Genomic DNA, 12,924 nt, shown 5'->3' with positions numbered 1-12,924 from the left:
CAAACACATTTTTAATGCTGTGGATTCATCTTATTTTTGGACTAATTAAGAAAAGTTAAATTCAATCTTCACCTTTAAAGGACCACAGAAAGCACAAAGTAAAATGGGGTATGACACAGTAGGTGAAGATTTTGGTCTTTTTCCACACTAAAAGAAAGGAAAAAATCTTACCAATGTAGTTCAGTCTGTTTAACTATAACTAATCTATAGTCTGCTTTGCAAGCATACTAGCAATTTTTAAAGGAATTATTTTGGGTTAAGAGTTGAAAGATACAACCTAAAAAGTTTCTTTTTTATTTTAAGCTAAGTTGGGAAATACCCTACACAGTGAAGAAAACCTGTGTTGGAAATAAAAATACTTAAGCCCAGATGTTATCTACCTTTATTTATACTACATTCCTGCTAATGAATGTTTATATAGAACTATTTTACACAAATAGAAAGTTAGGGTTTGGATAAGGATAAGTCACCGATCCCTGTAAATCAGGAGCAGTTACATTTATTTTCATGCTGCTATAGTTTACATTCAAAAATAAAATTAATGAAAATCATACTGCAGTATGCATGACTTAAAGTATGAATTACATGATTGCATGGACATCTGTGAGGCAAATACAATGACATTCAGGAGCACTCATACTAAAGCTCTATCTCATTCTAAAGCTGAAATATTTTGCTTGTAATCAGTTTTAGAATAGCCACCACTCTGCCATAAGCCTCAGTTCTAATTAGTAGTACCTACAGCTAAAAGCTAGTAGCTGAACAGCTGCCTACAATAAAACCACCACAACTACCGCCACCTGAAATCATAGGTACTGATATCCAAGTAAACACAGCACAAAGGAACTCATCAGTTTTAATCTATATAATTTGAGCAGTGAGAAACAACCAAAGGCTATGTCTTTTGTGCTGTGGACTACACGGACCTAGGAGTTCTAAAGCAACGTTATTAAACTTATATTAAACTTTGTACTAAACCTTCATATGAGCTACAATTCATTGCATCAAAAATTGCTCTAAACCAGATTATTTTAGAAGCTATTAGTCTAAACTCCAAGAAAAGTGCAGCTTGAAGAAAAAAAATCTCAAGCTAGGATTGTGTCTGGATTTTTCTTGCAACTAAGCATTAAATAAAAACTGCCAGGGTTATTACGCAGGAAATGGAAGTGAAGCCCTCCTTTACTCAGGCAACCAGCATTATTAAGTTCACAGAAATAATTTTGTCCTTTGGACTGATAACCATTATTATAACAGTTTCATGATATAAAGTGATGCTTTAAAGTCAGCTGGAGCATTTTTGGCATATCAAATGTTGTGAGTGATGACAAGGAAAAAGGAAGAATGATTTATTTTATTTATCTGACAGACTCAAAGTTCAGAGTTGTGTATCATTCTTAACCACTCATGAGGTCTAAGTAAGTTCATTAAATGACAACAAAAGGAGTAAACAAAATTTTCTAAGTTCTGGTAAATTTTGGCAGTGAGAAAAAAGTTGCAGAGGAAAAGCAAAAGTAATTTTAAGTTTTATTTCCATGGGACTCCAAACCAGGAGATCTATCTTTTTTGCAGTTTTTCATGCACTTGTATATTATACTAAATAAACAAACAAAACCCACACACACTACCCCCACCATCTTCTTTCTCATCTTTGTTTCTCATTCTGAAACAAATCCCCTTATGCTTAGTATTTGCAATAGTCTTTGGACAGAAAGTTCTAAAAAATTCTATTGTAAAATGCAGAAAATGTTTAAAATAAAAAGGTCCAATTTAGTACTCTATTCGAAAAGAGCTAATTGGGAAGAAAAAATAAAAATAAATTTAGGGAAATTAAGCAGAACATCCTCAGTTAATCATTTAGATAAACACGGATGACTGATCTTTTATTTGTTTCCATATCTCTTCAGATCTTGACAATAAGTATCACTTGAACATAATTTTCTAAATACACACTGGGGAAGCTAAAATTAAATACGTGCCTTTGAAAAAGTTCGATTAAAATCTTGAGAAAGACAATTCAGTGTAGTTTCAACTCAGCAGAACCTCCTGTAATTATTTCTGTAATTATTCAAAAAATGGCAACTCTTCAAAACCCAGTTGATACAATGATGATGATGACCAGATCAGAATCCTGCCCCACTACTTTAAGTGTGACTTAAGCACTTAGAATAACCTTTCCCAATATTTTTGGGGAAAACCTTGTGGGTCACACTTTAAGAGTATTACATGCTGTCTCAATCCCTAGTTCACAATTTGCTATTCCAAACTATGTGTGCATAAAAGTTAAACATTTGTATAGAAACACACAGAGAGCTAATATAACTAACATTTCAGCCCACAGCTTTACCTCTCCACATTTTAATCATTAACTGAAGCAAGTTTACCACTGTCAGAGCTCACGTGGAATCCAAGAGGAATGGTGCAAGACAGGGATCTTCACTTTTCCTTCCACAAAATGGGGACAGAAGTAAGGGACAGTTCTTATCCCATGATCTAGTATGTAAGGGATGGCAGCTAAGATACACTAAGTTCTCAGAGATGGCTGGAAGGAGCATGAGCTAGTAAACACACTTGTTCCCAACTCCTTTTGGGAGCTGGTACACAAGTGAGAAAAAAGGCATCACGAACCATGTGTCAAGTCCAAGTGGGTCAATGGCAGGAGCCCTGCAAGTCTCTGCCTCCCGGTGTTTGTTGTTTCTGCTCACGATGCTACAAGCACAAAGCGTTGATGTGCTTTGGTAGTTTGACACACTGACAATGTCTTCTTGAGGGATACAAGTAAGGGACGCAACATAGTCCCTCCTGACAGTTTACAGTTAAAGCCAAATTATAGGACTACTCCGAAAAAAGCCAAAATTATGTTTACAAAAGCAAAGGTCAGGAATCTAAATATAAAGACTGCTACTAGCTGCTCACTATAACCCTATTTCCCCATCACATAGCTTTTTTTTTTTTTTCAAATTTTGACCAATGCCAATAATAAAGGTGTTTATGCATCTTGCTATGCAAACTGCAGCTGGTACAACCAGTTTTGCTCTATTTAACACATTACATTCAAGTGATGCGTATCAATAAATAATACTGTTTTTAAAAGCAGTAAATATGTGTTGCACTAAGCTGCAATGAGGATAACCATTAAAACATACATCCAATTTTACAAGTGATCCAGTCTAACTTCCATAAGTGATTGCTGTCTAATATTAACTGGAATGAATATGAGCACAGTAAGACAGACATTTGACAATCCATCATCAGGTTTGCTTTTTGATTTAGAAAATGACAGTAAATGCATGAGGACAGAAGTATCAGAATTTTTTTAGTAAATTAAGTTATAGGAAACGACTGGGTCAGACAACTATTCTTCTACCATTTGAAGAAACATTAGAAGATACTAAATGCATGCATTCATACTTGCAGAAAATACTGCTCATGAGTAAGAGAAGAGATTAACACTTAAAAAAAAAAAGCAATGCGAAGAGCAAAGAACAGGATAGAGTGTGCACATACAATTATGGTCTTGTTGCTTTCTAATTTTTGAGAGTTCATTTATCAGACATGATTCCCCTCACAGTTTTTATTTTGTACAAATGGTACGTTACATTCTTAATTGGACTCTTGAACCTATTGCAATTTATCATTTCTAGAAAATGCCCAAAAGGTATACAAATTGTATGAAAGTAATGAGCTAGTGGCTTCTGACCAACTGCAGGTAATTTTATAGCTACAGAAAGGTATATTTATGATCCAATGGTAAAATCTGTTGGTGGACGAAGCTTCTATTTTACCAAAATATAAGTCAAAGATATGCATCTGACAAAGAAAAACAACAGACATCTATTGAACCAAAAATATTTCTTCCTCCTTGCCCCTCTAACCTTTCTTTCAGGTCATCCAAGCAACGCTGAAGATGAACTTCTCCTGCTGTCACTAGCACATGCTCTCCTGTCTCCTGGATTAAAACTTGGACACACGGATCAGCTTGGTTTAAAAGCTTCATTCCTCTGACCAGCTGAGGCATATCACCTGGCAAAATATGGTATTATTAACAAAGAAATACTGAAGAAGGAATATATGAAGTAGTATATACTTAAAAAGAGAAAGAGTAACACTCATTTTTATGGAAGTCTAAACACAAATACATTTTTTTAGGAATACTCAAAAACTTTCAGCTAAGTTCTGAGGTCTTTCTGTGGGCAAATTTCAGCTTATGAGTCATAAAGAGTGGTATGGTTTAAGAGCAGCAACTGAAGACGTAAACTCTACTCATAATTTGTCACCAAAGATTTATGTACTGATGATAAAATTCACATTATACAATCATAACCATGGTACACATTTGAATGGATTGCACATTTTTGTTTTACATAGTTTTACAACAGGTTTAGTATACCAAGCTAGCTATTGACTATGATTATGTTATATTGCTTCCTATAGACAATTAACTACAGATACAGCTCACAACCAATAAAAAACTTCAATGTTATCAATATGAAGTGATTAAAAATTTCAGTATTTCACTCCTCATTTTCACAAATTATCAAGAGATGTAACCTTTCTTATTTATTACAACTGCATAAAGTCATCTTTCAGTAAGTAATTGTATTTCTTTGCAATCTTTCATGGCTAAGTGTAGCAACCTGTAATTGCTAATGCTTAAAATGCTCCAAAGACATAAATAATAACATATTAACTTTACTAAAATAAAAGCAAAAACAATTCCATATGGATTAATTAGAAGGCATAAGAGTGAATGAAGCACAGGAAGGATTTAAACTAGCTGGAAGCCACTGAAAAGCTTTAAGGCTATTACAACCTGAAAAGAGGAAAAATGAGGAATGTGAGAGCTTCTCAGTGAAACATAACACAGCTGTCCCTAAAATGAAGGTGTTTAAAAAGAGTTGCCTTAAAGTCAATGGAAAATGAACAACCACAGCGGAGTCAAATTTGGCTAGATTACATCAAAGCTATGCATAAACACCTCACATCAGCAGCCTTTCATAATTAATACAATTAAAAAATTAATTATGATTCCTTTTTCTTATGTTATATAAAGTATACCCACAGGCTTTCCAGGAATGCATATTCATAATCAGAAGGAAGAGTGACATTCAACTTGTCATTCTCTTGGAGACTAGTAAAAGAAATACAATATTGTATATTTAATGCTAAGCTTGTAAGGGTATAATAGAAAAGTACCCTTGAAAACTAGACATGAAAATAAACAAAAAGTGGAAAAAACACAGTGTTAATTCACATGGCCAACACAGTTGAACACAGACTTTCAACCTTGTCTCCTGCATTTAAGCCCACTGAGAGGGACGAGTAGATATTTATTCTTTTTTCTTTTAAAGCTTACAGTAACCATACAGGAAGATTTTGGCATGAATGTGAAGACATGCGGTAATTTGGTAAAATACAGGGAAATAATTTGTATTTACTTGAGTAATTTTTCCAAATAAGCAGATGCAGTTTTGAAGTAGGTTCACTGTGGAAATCCAAGGCACCCGTATGTGACAATGTCCTAGGCCACCACAAGACTATACGCAACTCACTGGACAATTGACTGCTTTCAAGCTGAGCCTGCAATGGCCAAATTTTGCTTGTCTTCCTGTTATTACAAGCAGCAGCTGATTTTCAGGAAACTTTTCTACGTGTAGCTATCTGTCACTAACAAATTCAGTTCAAACCATAGATTCAGAGGGAGAAAAAATTAAGCAATAGTGTAAGAATGATACAACTTCATTTTCTTAAGGAAAAAAAAAATTACTCAAAAAATTGTAGTTCTAGAATTACATTCCTTTAACATTTTTAACTTAATACTACACTCAGTAGAACCAGTAATTTCCAATACCTTCAAAACTGATTTAACAAATGCAGGATGGACAATATATGACTATTCGTTATTCAAACGGACAGGACAAATAGCTGCTGTCCAATCACTTTCTAAAAAATCACGGAATCTTAGTGTTAAGAATATTTTGTAAGTGAAAAGAAAGCTGGATATCTTGGTTCTAACAACACTACAACAACAAATGGAAATAGGGCTAAAATTCAAATATAGCCAGATATACTACTCTCTGATTGGGGGAGAATCAACTAGAAGCAGTACTGCAAATCTGTACCACGAGCTTAATGATGCAGCTTAAAAGAATGCCAGCAGAAGTGAAAAACCCGAAGATATACTTACCTTCACAGTAAAGGAATAGTGAACCTTTAGCATCATGTACTGTCTTACTTGTGGAACAGCTAAGTCTGACCACAAAGGGCACAACAAGGTCTTCTGTAAATCCTCACCTACCGAGACATGAGCTAGCCAGCTAGAAGAGTTCACAAGGACAACAAAGTATGGCCTCTAGGCAACATACATGTTTGTTTTATGCTGGGTCAGGCTCTGGTTCAGTGGATACATAATAAACTAGCCAAATCACTAAGGGTGCTGCATTGCTACCACACTGAATTTGCGTTACTATCCCCATTCTCCTTTAAACTTACTTGGATGTTTCGGTTCAACAGCTACCCGTACAATCGGTGTAGCTTCAAAGTTGAGAGGTGTAAATGGTGGACAAGCTGGCGACGTTGACAATGTTGCAGACTTCAGCACAAAATCCTGCAGGCCTCCTATTCCTAATAGAAATTGGAAAAAGTAAAGCAAAACAACAAAAAATCACCCACTGCCATATTAAATGAGACTAAAGATGTGAACATCAAGTTTAAAAAAAGCCAAAATTATTCTAATTACAAAAATCAGGTTAAAAAAATCACTCACTGTTCATTTAAAGTATCTGTTAAAAATATTTGTACACAACCTGGGTACTCAAGTCTCTGGTGTGACATTTGATATGCAGTCTCACAGTTCCATTGCATTCGCTCTGTATTTTAAAAAGGCATGTTTATAACGCTGAAGAACAGAAAGGACATTAGGACTTATTTCCCTTCTAATACGTCCAATCCTTTGTACAGCTCAGACATTTTTGGTGGTTTAAATTTAGAAAAATTTAGATTGCCAGAGCCCTCCAAAGGTCATCTAGTCCAACCTCCAGCCCAAAGCAGGGCTAACTTCAGTCAGATCAAGTTGCTCAGGGCCTTGTCCAGTCAAGTTTAAAACCTTTAATGATGAAGACTGTACAGCCTCTATTGGCAAGCTCATCCAGTGCTAAATAACTCTTATTGTGAAGAATGCTTTTTTTTTCCCCTCCTTCCTACCCCTTCCCACTCCCCTTTTATGCCCATTTGGGATTCTCCTTTTCTGCAACTTGAATCTTGTAAAATTTAATTTACCACATAGTAAGCTATTAATTCTAATCCTAATATATTTTATAATGCTGGCAAGTTGGAGAAAACAGAACGTGAATTGTAGTGATAAGAAAAAATATAGAAAAAATATTAGCTATAAATCTGCAAAATAGCTGCTGTAAATGCATATGTAGTCTTGGCTGGCTGGCTGGCACATTTAAGACAATTTGAAATTATTGCCTTCAAATTCCTAACCAACAGGACATCATTCATAATTTAGTCAGAGCTATAAAAACACTACCAGAAGTGTTTGAGTAATAAAGACAACAAATAAATCTGATATTGATACATAGTCACTTTTCCCGATTCTCCTTCAATCGTAAGCAGTGAGCATTGCAGTACTTCTAATACAGTACAAACTAAACGCACGCGTAACTTATTGTAAGAAAACTGAAACCTTTGCTCATAATCTATACTGCTTAAAAATTAAATTTGCATTTGTAGATTGCAGTGTATTTGTGCTCCTTCCTCCTCATTCTCCCCTTCATGTCCAAGTAGTGATAAGCAGAGAAGTTCTCAAACCCAGCTCCCCATTATCACCCTAAAACTTTTCCAGGTTCATTTTTTGGCTTAGTCTTCTTTATTTGAAGCCAGAAACAAAGAGGGTAAGCTTCCACCCTATGAGATCATGAGGGAGTTTAAACTGTGAAGAGCCAGTCTGGTGCAGAGTTATCATCTGCACAATCAGGCTGTTTCTACAGCTCTGTAGGCTGAATGTCTGGCCAGTAGGATATGCCAAAACCCAAAATGTCACTCTTTAACAAAACCTGCCTTAAAATAACTGGAGGCAGAACAACATTCAACAGCTTTAAATGCAAGATAGCAGATGCTACAAAGAAAATAAATGTGTATAAACTCTGCATTGCACCTGACCTATGACCAGCATGTTTTTCCTCTTTTTCACTTATTCAACATGTGGTTTGAATGAAAAACAAATGCTGGATCATCATTACCACCAGGGACTGAGAAAAGGGATGGGTCCATTTTATTCTGATCTTCTCCAGCTGGTAAAAAGAAAATTATTTAGAGTGGGAGGTGAACAGCTTCTTTTCACAGTGTAACATGAACCAGAGAAATCAAATTACCAATCTTACTTCAGATAAACTCACTCTTTTCTTGCCACACATTACAGTACTCTTAACGACCATAACGAAAACTTAAAGCTCTCTGCTCTTTTGCGTTTGAAGGTAAAAGTACACAAATTATACTAGTGTCTGGCAACAACAATATACTAAAAATCAAAAACTGTCAGTTTTCATGAAAATCTGTTAAGCTTACAACCTGAGCGTTTTAATTGCTTAACTGTGTGAGCTAGCATAGAGCAGTGTCCAGCCCTGATGAATCTATTTAATTTACAAATTCTTAGTAATGAATGTTGGCAAAAAAAAATTCATAGATTAAAGGTTCTTGGACACTTTTTGGCATAATATGACTATGAGTAAGTAACTGCTAATGTATTTTCTGAATAATAGTAGACGAAGACATAACACAACTAATTCCAAAGTACCACATGACATGGAATGGAAGAATTCTACTAATTATGCTGATACAGCAATCCTAAACTTACTTATTGTTCATCCCACCAAAATGTACACATACTACTTAAGATATTAATATGTTAATTACTTGGAGTTAGAAAAGCCACACCAAAATTAAGCTTATAAATATGCCTTCCATTCTAAGATTGGTTTTGTCCTGTATGCCTTCCATTCTAAGATTGGTTTTGTCCTGTTCAGCCCTTGAAGAAAGACACCATTATAACACACACATTTTACTTCACATTTCCTTTTGTGGTACCGTAATTTTCAAAAAGAAAGTAACCAAAAGTAAGAAAAATACTGCTTAGGCAAGGAAGGTGAGACAAACTACTGCTCTTTTATTTTACGTTAGCTTGAAAAATTAAACGCTAAAAAGCATTGCAAGTATTTTTGAATAGTCACCTCTCAAAGAACAACCTAGACTACAAAGCATGCAGTCTGTCACACACAGACATGTGCTCCAGTAAGCAGTTTGTTGTACATTGCTTTTATTTATGGATTGATTTTTAAGAGAAGCTGGAGTTAGAAATGTCTATAGGAATTTTTAAACATTAGTATTAACTTGATAATGAAATGGCTTCTTTTTAGCCTGCGGTGTGTCACGTAATTTCTATACAAAAGAAAATGCTGAATTCTGACTATTCAGGGGAGTGTGTAAACTTCAGACACAAGAATTTATTAAAAACTCCCTATTAGAAATATCACATACTTTGCTATGTACTGTGTAACACTAATTCTAACAATATACTTGGTAGCAAAGACTTTTCTTCCCAGTCAGGAGCCAAATCACCGTTACAGATTTTATAATGTAAGGCAAAGAGCCATATGTACTAAACAGTTACTACTATAAGTATCTGTTTTTCTCATGCATAGTCCTGCTGAGATTAAGGGAATTACAGTGTAGAGAACTGCAAAGCAAGCTACCCATGCTGAAAAGTCAAGCCTACCAAGGGATACCACATGATATGTGACACTAAGCATGAGACAAGATTATTTTTTCTGAAATTTGTCATCTAAATGCTTTGCTCCTACTGCAAAATAATATTTCTGTTTTGAAAAAGCATTCCCGCATACTACTGGTCAATAAAGAAACACAGTACTTGAACTCAACTGGTCTTGAACAATAACAGGCACTGAAAAATACCACTCGCCAGGGCTCTGACTATGTGCCAACAACTTCACTGAAAGAAAGGTAATTTTGCAAAGCTTAACATTCAGATAGAAACACCCAGACAGAGCAGCATTAGCTCTACGAACTTGATACCATCTTTAAAAGAAACAGGCAAGACTTCAAATATGATGTAGAAGTTACTCCTGGGGAGACTGCAATTGGACACATGAGGAAAATTTTTCACAATGAGAACAATTGGAATAATCTCCCCGGGGAAGTGGTGGATTCCTCAACATTGGACACTTAAGATTTGGCTGGACAGGGTGCTGGGCCATCTTGTCTAGACTGAGCTTTTGCCAAGAAAGGTTGGCCCAGATGATCCTTGAGGTCCTTTCCAGCCTAGTATTCTATGCTTCATATAATTTTTAAAAGATTACAAATTATCATCTCACCTCTCTCGTTCTAAAGAAGCCAATCCTACACGATTGTTTATCAAACTGCTTGTTGCCAGCATATATTAAGAGTATTGTCCATATTTATAGAAATGTAACCACTTACTTTTTACATAGATTATATCCAGATTACTCTGACAAATCATTCACAGTGACCAACAATAAATATATTTCTAAATATTAAAGTTATTATTTCAATAGTAATTGTCAATCTGTAGGTTGAAAATAAGACTTCCTCTTAACAGACAAGGAACTCATTAAAAGCCTTTGAGATAATGTTAAGAAAGACTTTCCAAGTTTGGTTGTCATTTAAAATGAGACCAAATTATGGTGTATATCAGGGAGAATTATTACACAGATGGAGGCACGTGAGATTTACAAAGGTCCTTCTTTTGTTGAGTTCTATTACTTGCCCTAGAAAATAAGAATACTAAATCAAGTATATACCTACTTGTATCACCAGTGTTTTTACCACATGCTAGAAATGGTAAAAATCAGTAAGATAGAAATGGTAAAAATCGGTAAGAACATCACGACTGAAATTTTCAAAATGGGTAAGAGATTTAAGACATGTCTCCATTTACTCTTCAGTTCTGTATCTTGCTGGTAACCACTATACCTTAGACACTAATTTTGCAGCCTTTAAAGATAAAGTACACTTTTCCAGCTCAATTCAGCTATAAAGATCTGAACACATAATAGATCAATTTGAAGATATATGCAATTAGTTTTCCTTGATGTAGAAAGATTTAGCATTTAATATTCTTTCAAGATGCAAAAAATGAAGCACACAACCACCACGCATAACTTTTTCCATCAGATAAGGAAATAATCTAGTTTGCAGTGTGAAAATCAAAAAAAGAAAGCTGTTTAAATTTTACTTCTGCCACATTGTTACAAGCCTCAGCACATGAGTTCAGTGGATCTTCATCTTCTTTCACTGATGATATCAGCACTTAAGAATCCTCGGCTGCTTTCGTAAGGAACTAAAGCAAAAAGCTAACATTAATCTTCCCAGTGAGGGTCTGCCTCCACTGAAATGTATCATTTCTTATCGATGTTGTTTGTTTAGAAAGATTAAGACTTTACAATACGCAAAGCCTCCTGGTTTAAATGCTCCATGCACTGCGCTATGTATCAGTGAAGAAAGATCATGCAAGCTCTTTCATGTAAAAGGAGGTGTGATGCAAACTTTTGTAAATCTACGCAATCTGAAATCTTAAAACGAGCATGTGCTTTTTGCTTCAAAGGGAGTGTACAAACAGACTAAGACCTCTATAATTTTCTTTGGGCAGTAATACGAATACTTTTTTTTCCTCCCTAATGAGAGACATTTGAAAAGAAGTATTTTTAAAAGGTGTTTTAAAAAACAAGTATTAAAAAATAAATTCAGAAATCCACCTTAAAAATATGATTGGCTTTAGATGTTTCCAGTTTCTCCTTAAATAGGCTAAAAGCCAACTAAAACAGGCAAAATGTATTTGCCAAATGATATTAAAACAATAAAAAAAAAATAATGAAAATAACTCCATATCAATCATCATTCTCCCTCAAATCTATCCACAGAATTCTCCTTTTCCCAATACCTAGCATAAGCCTAGAAAAGATTATACCATTGGCACACTGTTGCCTACTAGGGTGACTAATATTGGTTCACTGTTTCCATGTACACTTTAAGTGTCAGCCTTCATCCTTCCATTACTATCCCTAAAAATAAAAAAAGAATTAAAAAAAAGTGAAGGGATTTTGCAATGGCAAACTGGCTTTTGGTAGGATTAAACTTGGTTACAATAGTACACCTTTTATATTTGAGGAATGTTAGAACATTTTACAAATTACTGGGATTAAATGATGGTAACTGTAGGGACTTTGGACAAGCAGCTCCTATGGCTTAAGAATACCTTGTATTATACATTTATCGCCTCAGATTTTAAGCATGTTTCTCTTGAGTCTCATGGGCACTGCAGAGAGATATCTGAGGGCAGAACTTGACCTTTCTATATTAGAAACTGTTTCTGGAAAGGAAGGGAATGTAAATCAAGACAGAGACCACATTCTAGTTGAGATTTCATCAACTTTTTTCCATAATACAGACCACATGTTAGCACAGATTGCCGGTGAGCCTCCTCTTCTCATCTGTAATTGTGCACTTCCCCATAGTTGTTCTTACTTGCTTCTAAGGCAAGTGATATTGCTTGTATGGAAAACATAATATTGTTAAGTATGTGCATGATTTCAGCTGTTCTCAGTACTTTCCAATCATTTTGCAGAAAAAAATTAATTCAACACTTTCTTTTGTATTTCATTTCCTCCTTCCCAACATGGGGTTTTTTTGAACTGAATCTCTAAAAATCACCAGTGTCCAATAGACTGTAGAAGCCTCTGTCTCAGTTTCTTCATGAGTTTCAAAGAAACAAGTTCTACCTAAATATGTGCTGGAGATTAACAAGCAGAAACATGAATTCAGTTCCTCAGTACAAAGGTGTTAAGTTGTACTGTAGAATCTTACTTCTAGGTCCACAGCAGTCTGAGG

At 35.1% G+C, this 12,924-nt stretch overlaps 1 protein-coding gene across 1 annotated transcript in view; it reads right to left on the bottom strand.

Annotated features, from left to right (window-relative positions):
* The window catches only part of EFL1 (elongation factor like GTPase 1), a 77,200-nt gene that overhangs the window by 20,128 nt on the left and 44,148 nt on the right, over nucleotides 1-12,924 (bottom strand). Inside the window, exons 16-17 of the mRNA XM_075764068.1 lie at nucleotides 6,490-6,621; nucleotides 3,873-4,020 (exon numbers count right to left, since the gene is read on the bottom strand). Coding sequence (XP_075620183.1) covers nucleotides 3,873-4,020; nucleotides 6,490-6,621 — 280 coding nt within the window. The remainder of the gene's footprint in view (nucleotides 1-3,872; nucleotides 4,021-6,489; nucleotides 6,622-12,924) is intronic.

Source organism: Balearica regulorum, chromosome 12 (assembly GCF_011004875.1).
Source record: "Balearica regulorum gibbericeps isolate bBalReg1 chromosome 12, bBalReg1.pri, whole genome shotgun sequence".
Lineage (NCBI taxonomy): Eukaryota > Metazoa > Chordata > Aves > Gruiformes > Gruidae > Balearica > Balearica regulorum.
The sequence above is the reverse complement of the archived record's forward strand: the minus strand, read 5'-3'. Positions and strand labels throughout refer to the sequence as shown.